This window comes from Nycticebus coucang, chromosome 14, assembly GCF_027406575.1.
Source record: "Nycticebus coucang isolate mNycCou1 chromosome 14, mNycCou1.pri, whole genome shotgun sequence".
Lineage (NCBI taxonomy): Eukaryota > Metazoa > Chordata > Mammalia > Primates > Lorisidae > Nycticebus > Nycticebus coucang.
In genome coordinates, this window is record NC_069793.1 from 38,293,720 (window position 1) to 38,306,972 (window position 13,253).

General features: G+C 37.6%; 1 protein-coding gene across 4 annotated transcripts in view; it reads right to left on the reverse strand.

Annotated features, from left to right (window-relative positions):
- The window catches only part of ANO3 (anoctamin 3), a 448,518-nt gene that overhangs the window by 108,078 nt on the left and 327,187 nt on the right, over nucleotides 1–13,253 (reverse strand). For all 4 annotated transcript variants that reach the window (XM_053562431.1, XM_053562432.1, XM_053562433.1 and 1 more), the window contains 3 exons: nucleotides 12,457–12,512; nucleotides 7,623–7,744; nucleotides 886–1,020 (listed from right to left, as the gene is read on the reverse strand). In XM_053562431.1, the coding sequence (XP_053418406.1) occupies nucleotides 886–1,020; nucleotides 7,623–7,744; nucleotides 12,457–12,512 (313 nt within the window). The remainder of the gene's footprint in view (nucleotides 1–885; nucleotides 1,021–7,622; nucleotides 7,745–12,456; nucleotides 12,513–13,253) is intronic.

A 13,253-nucleotide genomic window follows, 5' to 3' on the forward strand; every position in this document is an offset into this window, starting at 1 on the left:
GGCCATGAACCAAGGGAAAAGAAAGTCTCAATCTGTGAAAGAGACGGAAGAGACATTTTATCGTATTTTGAATTTGATCATACTATATGAAGTTGAGCTTAATGATGTACTTGTGATAGACTGTATTAAGAGGACTCTTTAACGCAAGGGTGGCTCTTGTCCCTGCTACATGAGAATGTGTCCTTCCTATTTTCAAATCTTTAGTCACTTCAACATTATGAAGTATGTGTGACTTCTGTCAAATCCTATTCATTGCCACATTTTAAGTTGTTGTGAAATAAATTTTACAAATTATCTAGAAAGTAAGAACAAGGTAGAAAGTATTTTATGTTCTGTCACGTACTCAGGAGAGGAGAAGAGAATGCGTAGAGCACAATTTATGTGGTAGAAATGTTCTGTGCAGACATCTTTAAATCTACTAGATTCCCTCCTGTGCAGAAAGGGGTACGTATCTCTAAGCTTGGTAATGAAGTTTCCAGCAAATCAAACAATGTATTTGGAAGGTCACTGTAAATTGTAAATTTTAAAAAATTATAAGTATTAGAACTAATGTATAAAGAGGGCATTTTAGACCACCAAATGCTATGCAAATGTGAATTATATAAACTATCTACTAAATTTTTAATCATTTTGTGGGACATTCTGGAAAGAGCAATTTGATATAAACATAACCATTTTAGAAATGATCCAAGATAACTGGTATATAAGAAAACAAAAAATGACCTTTTTAATAGGTCATAACCTTTAAAATATTTTTTATCAAAAAAATAATAACAGCAAATAAATTAAATCATAGTATAATCAATCTTTTTTTATATCATCAGCATTATCATTTTGTCCTCTCAGAGGACAGCACAAAGATTTTTAAGTGTCTTAATAACTTACCTGACTTGACTTTTATTCATTGTCAATAATCCATAGAAGAAAACACACAAGCCAACAGCTGCTGCAGGAATCAGCATTCCAGTATACCATCCCAGCCAAGCGAAGTACAGCCCAATCTTCTCGCCAAAGTAAAGCCTGCACGAGAAAGCAAACACTTGGATTGAGTCAACCTCAATCCTGAGGTTAACCTGAGCAATGTTACAAATATTGACGCTGCATCTAGTCAGCATTTCAGATGGAATCTTGAGAATCCCAGCTCCATCCAGGGTTTCTGATCCTCTAGCTTATTAACAACTCTAAGGGAATATTGTTTCCTGTTACACATTGTCCTTGTTGGGGCAACATTTCTCAAATGTGCCAAACTTCATTATATTGATCATAAAGCTTTTTATAATCTGATTTTTGCTTTTCTCCATTCTAGCAGCTTCCCTTTTCATTCTTCACATCACAGAGCTGCCTTAAACCATACAGCTTTTGAGTAAATTAGAAAAAGGTTTCCCCACTGGGTGGATGCTGAGAGCAGGTCAGATTTCAGTCACCATGTTCATCATTGGCCAAATACCCTTCTGCTAGACCCGGTGTTCACCATTACATGATATCATCCTCAACACAGCTCAACTCTGTAGTTTCCAAACTACACAATACTTATTACATTGTTCAAATAGTGTTCCCTCATGTTGGAATACATTGAAAAAAAATAAAAAAAAACAAAACAAAACTCTTTGAACTTCTTCCCTTTTATCACATCTGACAAGTATGTGTACTTTTTCTTCAGTTTATGTTTTTTCCCTGTTTACTTTTCATGGGTGTATTTTCCTGGAGTACAAGTGCAATTTTCTTACATTGACATACTGCCCCGAGGTGAAGCTGGGCCTTCAGTGCTTCCGTCCCTGCAGCAACACACATCGTACCCCCAGGCAACCTCCCACCATCCATCCCCCACTCCTCCAAGTAACCATAGTTCGTTGTCCACACTCTGCTTCCACATACACAATTATTTAGCTTCTACTTAAAAGTGAGAACATGCAGCATTTTCTTTTTCATAACTGAGTTATTTCCCTGAATGGCCCCTTCTATGTTTCTTCAAAAGACATGATTTCCCTCTTTTTCACAGCTAAATAGTATTCCATTGTGTCTATAAATGTTGTGTTTTCTTTAGCCAATTCTCCACTGATGAAAACTTAGCTGGATTCTGTGTCTTTGTTATTGTGAAGAATGGTGCAACAAACACACCAGCGTGGGTATCTTTTAAAATATTGATTTCTTTTCCTTTGGGTAGATACCCCAAAGTGGGATGGCTAGATAATACAGTGGTTCTATTTTCAGTTCTTTGAGAAATTTCCATATTGTTTTCCATAGAGACTGCACTAATTTGTAAAAGCCATTCCCACCAACAGTGTATAAGAGCTCCCTTTTCTCCCCATTCTCTGTAATATGTTATCTTTTGCCTTTTTCTTAATAGCCATTCTGATTGATGTAAGGTGATATCTCAGTGTGGTTTTAATTTTCATTGCTTTGATGATTAGTGATGTTGAACATTTTTTCCACATGCTTGTTGGGCATTTATTTGTGTTCTTTGGGAAATGTCTATCCATGTCCTTAGTCCACTTTTTATTCATTTGTTTTGTTTCATTTGTTGTTGAGTTGTTTGAGTTGCTTGAAAATTCTGAATGTTAGTCCCCTGCCAGATGTATAGTTTGCAAATACTTCCTCCCATTCTTCTGGTTGACTGTTCACTCTGTTGATTATTTCTTTTGCTGTGCAGAAAGAAGCTCCTTCACTTTATATTACTCATCAAGTCTTCCCTGGCTCAGCCCTTATCAGACGCCACTGTTCTTGCCCCCACGCTGCCCTCATCTGTGTTCCCGTGCTTTATGGCAGTTGTCAATCGCTCCTGCGTTCTTCTCCTTCTCCATGAGATTGTAAGCTGCTTGAACACAGACCTCCGTGTTGTTCTCTAGAACCCATGGGAAGTACTGAATGAAGCTAAGAGAATGAATGGATTTTATTCCCCTCCATATGATGAACATAGTTTAAATAGAAATGGCAGATACATATGGCAGTTCTAATAACCATGAAATTATTCTTTATTCACCCACCCTACCATCCATACTAACTGCCCTCCAGTTGGTTAAGATCTGATAAGAATGAATAATTCTTGAATTCTCTACCATTGTTGGGTTTCCATCTCCTAAATATGGTTACTTAGAAAGTTTTGTTCCTGCAATAAAGATTGATATTTTACAGTTCATTTGGGAATATTGCACTGAGTGGTGATTCTTGCTAGGAACAAAGATGACTTTAGCCATCTTTCCTTAACAAGGTTTCTTTTTCTGAAAACTATTCTCTATGTCATTGACTGAATTTTACCAATTAAATCTTGTTTATAGTTTACCAGGTGCAGACCTGGAATCATCCTTTGTTAAACATCATTTATCCAATTATTTTCCTTTTATTACTCTCTGCTACACAACATAGATCAATGCAATATTCACTTTGTCTATATTTTATCCAATATTTTTCCATTCATTTCTCTCTCCTAGGAAATAGAGATCAATATAATACTCATTTCTTCTATAGTAATAATGTTTTACTTTGGAATTCAAGCTTATTAGAGCCATTTGTTACCTTATAAAGGTACCAATAAAGCCATTTGTTACCTTAACTGAAGGTTCTTCTGTGGGGAAGAGAAAATTTTTATAACTTATGTTACTAACATAATACAGTTTCTATGGAATAACTACAACAGAGAACTGCACAGGCAAACTGACTTATATCAGCAGTTTTATACTGAGATTTTAAATTACATATTATTGAAAATTAAAAGAAATAACAACATTACTTCACTGAAGTAAAATCACCTTAGCTAAAGTAGATTTCAGCTATGTTTCAGGAGCACTTAGTCCCAAAGCAGAGAAGGCCGTTGCCTCAGAGGATAGGTATTCACAATCTTCTGGGATTCCCAAGTGTTCCTTAGAGGTATATCAAAGCCCTGACTGCAGGGAGGAAGAGGGGGCTGCTATCGCTCTGACTCTGACCCATCACACTTTAACCACAGCCACTCTCGTTTTATCTGGGTACAGTGGTATCCCCTGTGACATTTCATCAAATGATGGGATTCCACTATCAAAATAAATTATATCATAAAATAAACAAATGTAGAAATCTATTGTTGGAGAGAGAAGTATTTCAGTTAGTGACTTTGTTTTTTAAATTGAAACCCCTCTGATGCCTATTGTGAAACACTTTCAAATGCCACACAACTATTTTGTTAAGCAGGTTTTTTGGCTGATAATTTTTTACATGTGCTCTTAAACTAAAATAGACCTTGGCTATGAAATAGTTGCAATTATTCTTAAAATGAGAAAACTCACAAACACACAAACAGAAATGGTTGTTTCTAAAAAGACAAAAGAATTGAGGGTCCCTTATCTCTCATCCACTACAAAGCAACTGCCCTATTTAGCAGGTAAGAAAACACGCCTTGCCCGTAAGTCTCTGTCATCCATGATCACAGTACATAAAACCCCAACGCCAGATCACCCTCTTTTTCTTATAACAGATAGGAAGCATCAGTATAAGACACCCAAATCATCAAAATTGTGTGGTCTGAAGAACTCACAACATACAGACAGTCACATGTTTTTATTTATTTATTTATTTATTTATTTTTTTGTGTATATGTTTTTTTGTTTTTTTGTAGAGACAGAGTCTCACTGTACCGCCCTCGGGTAGAGTGCCATGGCGTCACACGGCTCACAGCAACCTCCAGCTCCTGGGCTTACGCGATTCTCTTGCCTCAGCCTCCCGAGCAGCTGGGACTACAGGCGCCCGCCACAACGCCCGGCTATTTTTTTGTTGCAGTTTGGCCGGGGCTGGGTTTGAACCCTCCACCCTTGGCATATGGGGCCGGCGCCCTACTCATTGAGCCACAGGCGCCGCCCGACAGTCACCTGTTTTAACACAGTCTTCCTATTGGTTGTAGAAAACTGGGCCTTATACAGAGTTCAATGAATAAATATCTTAACACGCATTTCTGCCTCATCATCTTCTCGGTTTTGATAATAAGTAAGTTCACAGAAGGTAGAAAAGCCTGTGGAAATGCCATCTGTACTCTTTTGTAACTTTCACCTCAGGTGGGTCATTCACCGTGCTCTCTCTCCCCTCACCACTTAAGACAAAATACAGTGTTTTATAAGAAAAATCGCCTTGGCTGGGCGTTCATAGCTGAGTGGTTAGGGTGCCGGCCACGTGCTCCGGGGCCGGTCAGTTTGAACCTGGCCCTGGCCTGCTAAACAAACAAACAAACAAACAAACAAACAAAAAAAAGCAAGGTATTGTAACAGGTGCCTGTAGTCCCAGCTACTAGGGAGGCTGAGGCAATAGAATTGCTTGAGCCCAAGAGTTTAAGGTTGGTGTGAGCTGTGATGCCAACGCACTCTACTGAGGGTGACAAAGTGATATTGTCTCAATTAAAAAAAGAAAAGAAAAGAAAAACTCCCTCTTTGTCAACAGCCAAAGAATTGGTAATAGTAGCTAAAAAATGCTATTTACTGAGAATAAAGCCTACTTAATGAAATTATCTGAAGCAGCAATAGCAATTTTCTATAGAGAAGAGCATTTATTATTTATTTATTTTTTATTAACAACACATTGTGTATGTTTATCATGTACATGGTGCCTGAAAATATATGTATATTGTGGAATGGCTAAATAAAGTTAATTAAACATATGCATTACCTCACATATTTATCATTTGTTTATGTTCAGAACACAAAAAGGCACTCTCTCAGGGATTTTCAAGAATATAACACATAATGTGTTATTAAGTATAACCACAGTGTTGTACAACAGATCTTTAAACTTACTCCTCCTAACTGAAATTTCGTGTTCTTTCACCAACACCTCCTCCCCATTCCCAGCTCCTGGTCACCACCATCCTAACTCAACTCTTTTTGATTCTACATACAAGTGACATCATGAGTATTTGTATTTCTGAGTCCGACAGATAAAGAAAACAAGGTGTACCCGTGCCACATTAGCCAAATTCTGTCATTCACAACAATATAGACAAACATGGAGGATATTATTTTAGATGAAACAAGCTCGGTGAGGGTAATCATTGCATTAAAATTTTCACTTGAAAATCCTAACTTCAATTCCTAAAAAATATGGCTTGGCAAACCAACCCATCTCGTGTTTGTATATCTCTAAACAATAGTTCTTTCTCCTGCACACTGAGAATTTGTTCTGATTGACAGAATTGCATCAAACGTCTTGATTCTGGATATACCCAAATACTTAATGCTTGAGATTAAAAGCATTGGATGCTGGGCGTTTATCATTTGTACTTCTGGACCCAGATGACCCTTTTCCGTCTGCGATGTGCCTCAGGAGGTTCCGCTCCATGGCAGGTATGACCTATCCTCCTTTCATCTTCTTGCTACCTGATGGGGCTTTCTGGGCAACTGAAGGTGCCACAGGCCTCAAGATATTTCCTGCCCTGGCTTCCTCTGCCTGGGCCATGGTTTCAGTGAAATGCTTTCTTCCTAAGGTCATGGCTTGTGTCAAGTGCCCCATAACCCTTTCTACAGTTATAAATTTTGGCCAGTTCTGCCAACTTCTCCCTTCCTCTCCCCTTCAGGCCTAGGTTTGATAAAATCCTCCAGCTTTTGCTAGTCCCTGGGAGATTCGGCATCATTGGTTGTACCCTTAACTTCCCTTGGTTCTCACTTTTACATATAGCTGTTTTTATTAAATTCCCTTCTAGTACCCCTTTCAGCATTCTATCAATTTTCTGCTGGGGTACCAAAAGATACAATTATGAGTATTTTTAATATATTTTATGAACAGTTCAAAGTATCAACACATACAAACTAATAATACAAATGTTCATTTTTCTTTTATATATATTTATAGTTAGCTACAGACTTAAGTCCTTGCTAATATATATATTTCATGATTTCAAAAAAAAAGGAATAAGTTATCATCAGTAAAATAAACAATCCAGAACAGGAGCATAACAGCATTTCAAGACTAATTCAAGTTGAAGTCTGTTACTCACCAGAATACATTTCCTGGAATAGAGTAGATCTTTGTTGAAGGATAAATTTACACACAGATACAGTAGTGTCAGTCATGTCCACTTTTGCTCTTATATATGTTTGCTGCTTTTCTTTGTTTTGATTTTTCACAAGGAAGTAAATTACCCAGGTTCCCTCATAAATTGCTTCTGGTCAAGTTGGGCCAGCAGGTACTGGGAGACTCACAGGTGGAGGGAAGGGAAGGTGAGGAAGACCGAAGAGGGAAAGTGTATTACCACAGCCCAGTCTTGGTCAGAGTCTACAGAGTGGCCATGCCTCCTCCACGCTCCCTACGCCCCCTTTCACCTCTCTGCAGGCAGCCCCCGCCATGGTCTAGGTGTAGACCCTGACCAAGACTGGACTCTGGTAATACACTTCATTTCCTTATCCTTCCACCCTTCGGGATGTTCGTAATTTTCTGCTGTTGCTAATCTCTGCTGTCCTTACAAGCCCTGTTTGAATTCTCAGCTTTCCTATCTCCTTCAAAGCAATCCCCTGCATAAGTTCCTCTGATAAAAAAAGCCTATAGTGGTTGCTTTTTTGGCATCGTCACTAACGGAGACGATTTGGTAGGCATGAGAAACAATTCCAAGTCTAAGAAAATGACAACAAAACCGCATCATTTGCTCGCCACAACGCAACCCTCTGCAGTACCTGATTAGATCCAGAGGCTGATGCTTGTACCACATGCCCCAGCGTGCCCAGCGCTCATATAACAGATGTCTGTTATTCTGAGGTCCGTGAGTTTTGATGGGCTGGTTACTCTTGTAGGCTCCCTGAAACAGATAAATTAAGATAAATGAGAATCCCTTTTCTTAATGACATTCAAACTAAATCATTTTTCTTACAGAATACTTTAACAACCTATTGAAAGCTTCAGAACTTGTAAACTTAACATAGATTCTATAGATACTACATGTCTCTATACATTTTTTCCTTAAAAATTCTCTGATAGTTCCTTAAAAATCTTTCATTAAGTTACTCGTTAGAAAAAAAAGATGTATATATATATATATATATGTATATATGACTCATTTAGCTTAAAGTAAACCAGACTTTGGGCTTCACTGTTTGCCACTTAAGGTCTTTTAATAAATACAATCTCTTCACCATCACTGAGAGAAACTGTTGTGCTCTTAAGCTCAGATATTAAAACATTATTTTCTTTGAAGATGTAATGTAGTCCTGGCAGAGTTGTCTTCCCTTTACAGAAGCTAAGGAGGCGAATAAGTGTCATTAAAAAAATACAAGAGGCCTTGGTCAACAGTGCTAGTCATGTTTTTAAGCAGTATAAGACTTAAAAATTTACTTCAGATAAAATATTTCAAAAATTAAGGAATTTTTTTCAATTTCTTAACATACTTTCAAAAATTCATCACATGGGTTAAAATTTTAGATAAACAGATTACACCTATAATGTGCCTTATAGAAGAAAGTGCTCCTTGAAGGCAGAACTTCTCTGCTTTTGTGATTTAAAAAGAGGCTAACAGATGTCCTGATTCTATATTTTCTGAATCTAAATCATACAGAGTATGACCGAATTCCCCACCTCACTCTGATTATAATTCTACTTTCATGAAACATTTTATGATAAATGCCTGAAGTAAATATACCCCATTACCCTGATTTTTAAATACATACTGTGTGTTAAAGTCAAAACATCACATATACCCTATAAAATATACACAGGTATTATGTACCCATAATAATTACAATTTTTTTTAAATTAAAAAAATAAAGCAAGTGGATCTATGTCTCAGTTTCCTCACCTATGTGACAAGGGTAAGAATAATATTGATGATACCCAGTGTAGAAGTGTTTTATGAGGGCCAACTTGGATAATTCCTATGAAGTGTCTGGTACATAGCAAATATGCAATTAATGTTAATTGTTATGTATACTTGATATATTGTAGCTGTTGAAAATTGCAAAACTGACATCAGAATGTTCCCAGATAACGAGTGATGTTGGTTCCTATGAGACAGAGGACACACAGAATTACAGCCTGCAGGTGCCTCAAGGTTGCAGTGGGGTAGGCAGGTGTGGATGCCACCTCTTGCCTGCTCACAAAATGCATAAATTCACTAGGTAAGGGTGAAGGGCACTGAATGTGCAGCCCGCAAGTTGTCTTAGCTAGGCTGGCTCAAGGTGCTTCAGGCGTACGAACTAAAAGGCTTTTAGATGCCATTCTTTTAACTCAGTTCAATAACTCAATCTGCCACATTATTAGAGCTTGACAGTGACATGAGGTAGGCTGCAAAAGAAAACTGACCAAAGTGAGCACTGTCGCTTACTCGTGTATTTTCAAGTCTTTCCAAAGGACCTTGTACACTTAGTGATGCCCAACATCCCCAAGACAGGCTCGCTCTTCCCCGCAACATGCTTTTCCTGTTTCCATTATTTCTAACTGACAGAATTATCAATCCTATCAGTATCTTGGGCAAACTCTTTCTCACATATAGGTGAATACATGAGAAATATATACATCCCCCTTCTCTTTCCTTTTCATGCCAAATTCCATTGGAAATTTATTTCTCTCCTTAATAGTCATTATCCTTTTAAAAATTCATTTAAAATTTAAGTATTTAATTTTTCTTATTTTAGACTATTAGGGGGTACACTTGTGTGGTTTCCATACTTTGTTTTTGTATAGATTGAATCAACATTATAAGTGTGACCTTCACCCAAATAGTCTGCACTGTATCTAATAGCTATGAGTTGAATTTATCCATTCTCCCTTCCCCTTCCTCCCCAGCTTGATTTTCAATGAGATTTATTTCCATATGTACACTTAAGTACAGATAGATTAGCTCCAATTTGGTATAGAACACAAGTGATCCACACCTCTCACCACTCACAAAAATTATTTCACAGTGGATAAAACACTTTAAACCTAATGCAGGAAACAATAAGAATTCTAGAAGAAAATGTTGTAAAAATTCATTTATAGTTACCAGCCTAGGCAAAGAATTCATTAAAAAGACCCCCCAAAGCAATCACAACAACAAAATAAACAAATGGGACCTGAACAAATTTAAAAGGTTCTGTACAGGATTCGATGAGAAGTACAAATAGATAACCCACAGAATGGAAGAAAATATTCACATGCTATGTATCTGACAAAGGACTGATAACCAGAATCTACAAAGAACTCCAGCAAATCAATAAGAAATTATTAATTAAGCAAACCCATAAAAAATGGGCAAAAGACAAAAGTAGGCAACAGAAACTTTTCAAATGAAGATATACTAATGAGCAACCAACTCATGAAAAAATGTTCAATCTTTCTAAACATTAGAGATGCAAATCAAAACCACATTGAGACATCACTTAACTCCAATCAGAGTGGCTCTTATTAAAGAGTCCCAAAAGAACACATGCTGGTGTGGATGCAGAGAGAAAGAAATTCTTATACACATTTTAGTGGAAATGAAAACTAGTAAAACCCCTCTGGAAAATTCTATTTTCCAGGTATCTGCGATACCCCGAAGAACTTAAAGTAGCCCTACCATTTGATCCAGTGATTCCACTACTTGGTATAAAACCAAAGGTAAAAGAGGTCATTTTATAAAAAGGACATCTGCACTCTAATGTTTATAGCAGCTCACAATGGCAAAGCTGTGGAAACAACCCAAGCGCCCACCAGTACACGAATGGATTAATAAAGTGTGGTGTATGTATATCGTGGAGTGTTATTTAGCCATAAAGGCAAATGGGGATCTAGTATCTTTTGTGGACAACTGAATGGAACTGGAAACCATTATTCTAAGCAAAACATCACAAGGATGGAGAAGACATTGTTCTTTTTGCAAGAATAACAAAAAATCCCAACTAAGAGTTAATATTCTGAGATTGGCACTCATTTCCTGTATCAAGGAAGAAGAAATCCATAAATTATAAAGCATCCTTAATCATATCATCATCAGCGCCACTGTCTCCATTTTCCTCTTAGAAAGCTTTGGTTGTTTTCATCTCTTAACGCAATAGCATTTACAATCAATAGGAAATTCTTGACGGTTTTTTATGATATTTCAATTGTGTTTTACTGACTTCATTTCGACAATATCGCTTTCTATTCTTTTTGGGTATGTGTTCCATACATTATTAGCTATTATTAGCTATTTCAGCTAAATTAGCAGCAAAAAGGAAAGATCTATTTCTAAAAATCTCAAATTTCACCCCCAAATCTGTCAAATTTACTGTCAGAACACAGACAATTATGCAGAGAAATTTACCTACACAGAGAGCAAACTTTCTTTTGCTACAGAGATTTTCCTAGGGCCTTAGCTTTGCCACGCCAGACCCTTTATCACAGCAGTTCTCAACCTGTGGGTCACGACACACAGGAACTGTATTAAAGGGCCCCGGCATTAGGAAGGTTGAGAACCACTGCCTTCTCACTTACTGCCTATGTGGTATTTGACATGGTTTTTAACTTCTCTGATCTTTGTTTCTTCATCTGTAAAGTGGAAGAATAATAATATTTACTCCTCCAGGTTTATTGCCAGAGTTTTTGGAAAATACATGCACAGGGCCTGGCATGTGAAACACACAACATATTCCCTGCTGTTACTCCTATTCTCACCCCAAGCTGGTATACCATAATGAATATAGACAGTGGAGGTTGGCTTCCTTGGCTCAAAACTGTGCCTTTGTTACTTAAACTTTCTGTACCTCAGTTATCTATACATAAAAAGCTAACACTATAGTCAATCTCAAAAGGTGTCGCATGGATTAAACAAAATAATCCTTATAAAACACTGAGCTCACTGCCAAATAGAAAGTACACAATACATTTTTCCTACTGTTGGTTACAACAGATTGCAAATTCCTCAGGCCCCTTATGTCCTATAAGTCCTTAGTCTTAACTCTATAAATAGAAGAGTGATGGGTTTTGAAGGTTCAGAACTAAAACTTCGAAAGACCCCATTCTTATTCTCCGATGTGAAATTTCTCTAAAGCAAAAAGTTATGAAGAACAGGGAATAGGGCAGGAGAAATTAAAATGGATGGAAATGTCATTCCCGACGGGTAGGGCCTACCACAGCTTGTATCAGGCACTTCTGTGCCTGACGGGGAGGTAATAATGTGGCAGAGAATCAGGTAGGTCCTGGGCTACAAGGTTTTGCTGTGGGTTTGTTACAGATTTTTCAGGTACCCCAAGGAGTAAGTACAAACTGAGAATGTGCCCTGTTCGGAATGGCGTGGAGCTCAAGCCAGACTGCATGGGACTCCGCGCTGCAGCAGAGGGCCACAGCCAGAACATGCCGAACCTCGGATTTCCAGTAGGGGGAAAACTGCAAAAGAATTTTGGAGCAGAGCAGCAAGTGTGTGGCCACAAGATTACCCTGGGGACTCAGAAGACCCAGGGCCACTTGATGATTGTACACTCCTGGGCATGGGCAGCCAGATTTAATCGAAAACAATGGGATCAAACATTTAGCATAAAAACCATTTCTTTTTTTTTTTTTAAGTGAAAAATATATTACCTCATGTGGAGGAAACGCTGCTATATATGAGCCATTGTTGATAAGTTTACGGATACCTGGAAAGAGAAGAAAAGGACCATTCTTGAGTCAGTTTAAATAAAAATTCCCCCGAAGCAACATAAATTACTTGGACCAACAAATTGATTTAAAAATGTTTAAATAAGACAAACGGTTTCCATATCCACATCACCTGTGAGGACAGTGAGACTGTGGGAAAGACTGATACTGAGTTTGGTTTGTGTCCTTATAATTTTAGTAAACAGAGATTTGCGAGATGCCAACATACAGTTTCACTTTGCTATAATGTAATATGGAGCATTTTAATACCCTCTTATTTGGCATCATATGAGCCAGGATAGGCTTGTTTTATTTCTCGAAACAGCAAAGTGTGGTCAAGGAATAAGAGGAATTCAACACCTCTAAAAATATTTCAAAAGGATAATGATATTGAGAGATATTTAACTTTTTAATACTAAACGAAATACATAAATAACAACATATAACGCATGACAATCTCCCCCATCTTGGTGAGGGTGTCATGAAAAGGACATTCTTACTGAATCCTGATAAGAATAGATATGGAAAGAACAATTACTATTGCAAATTTATGTATATATGTATGTATGTATTGAGACAGAATCTCGCTCTGTTGCCTGAGGATAGTACCATGGCATCATTCTAACTAACAGCAACCGCAAACTCCTGGCCTCAAGTGATCCTCCTGCCTCAGCCTCCTGAGTGGCAGGTACTACAGGTGCCTGCTACAACTCCCAGCTAACTTTTCTATTTTTTGTTGA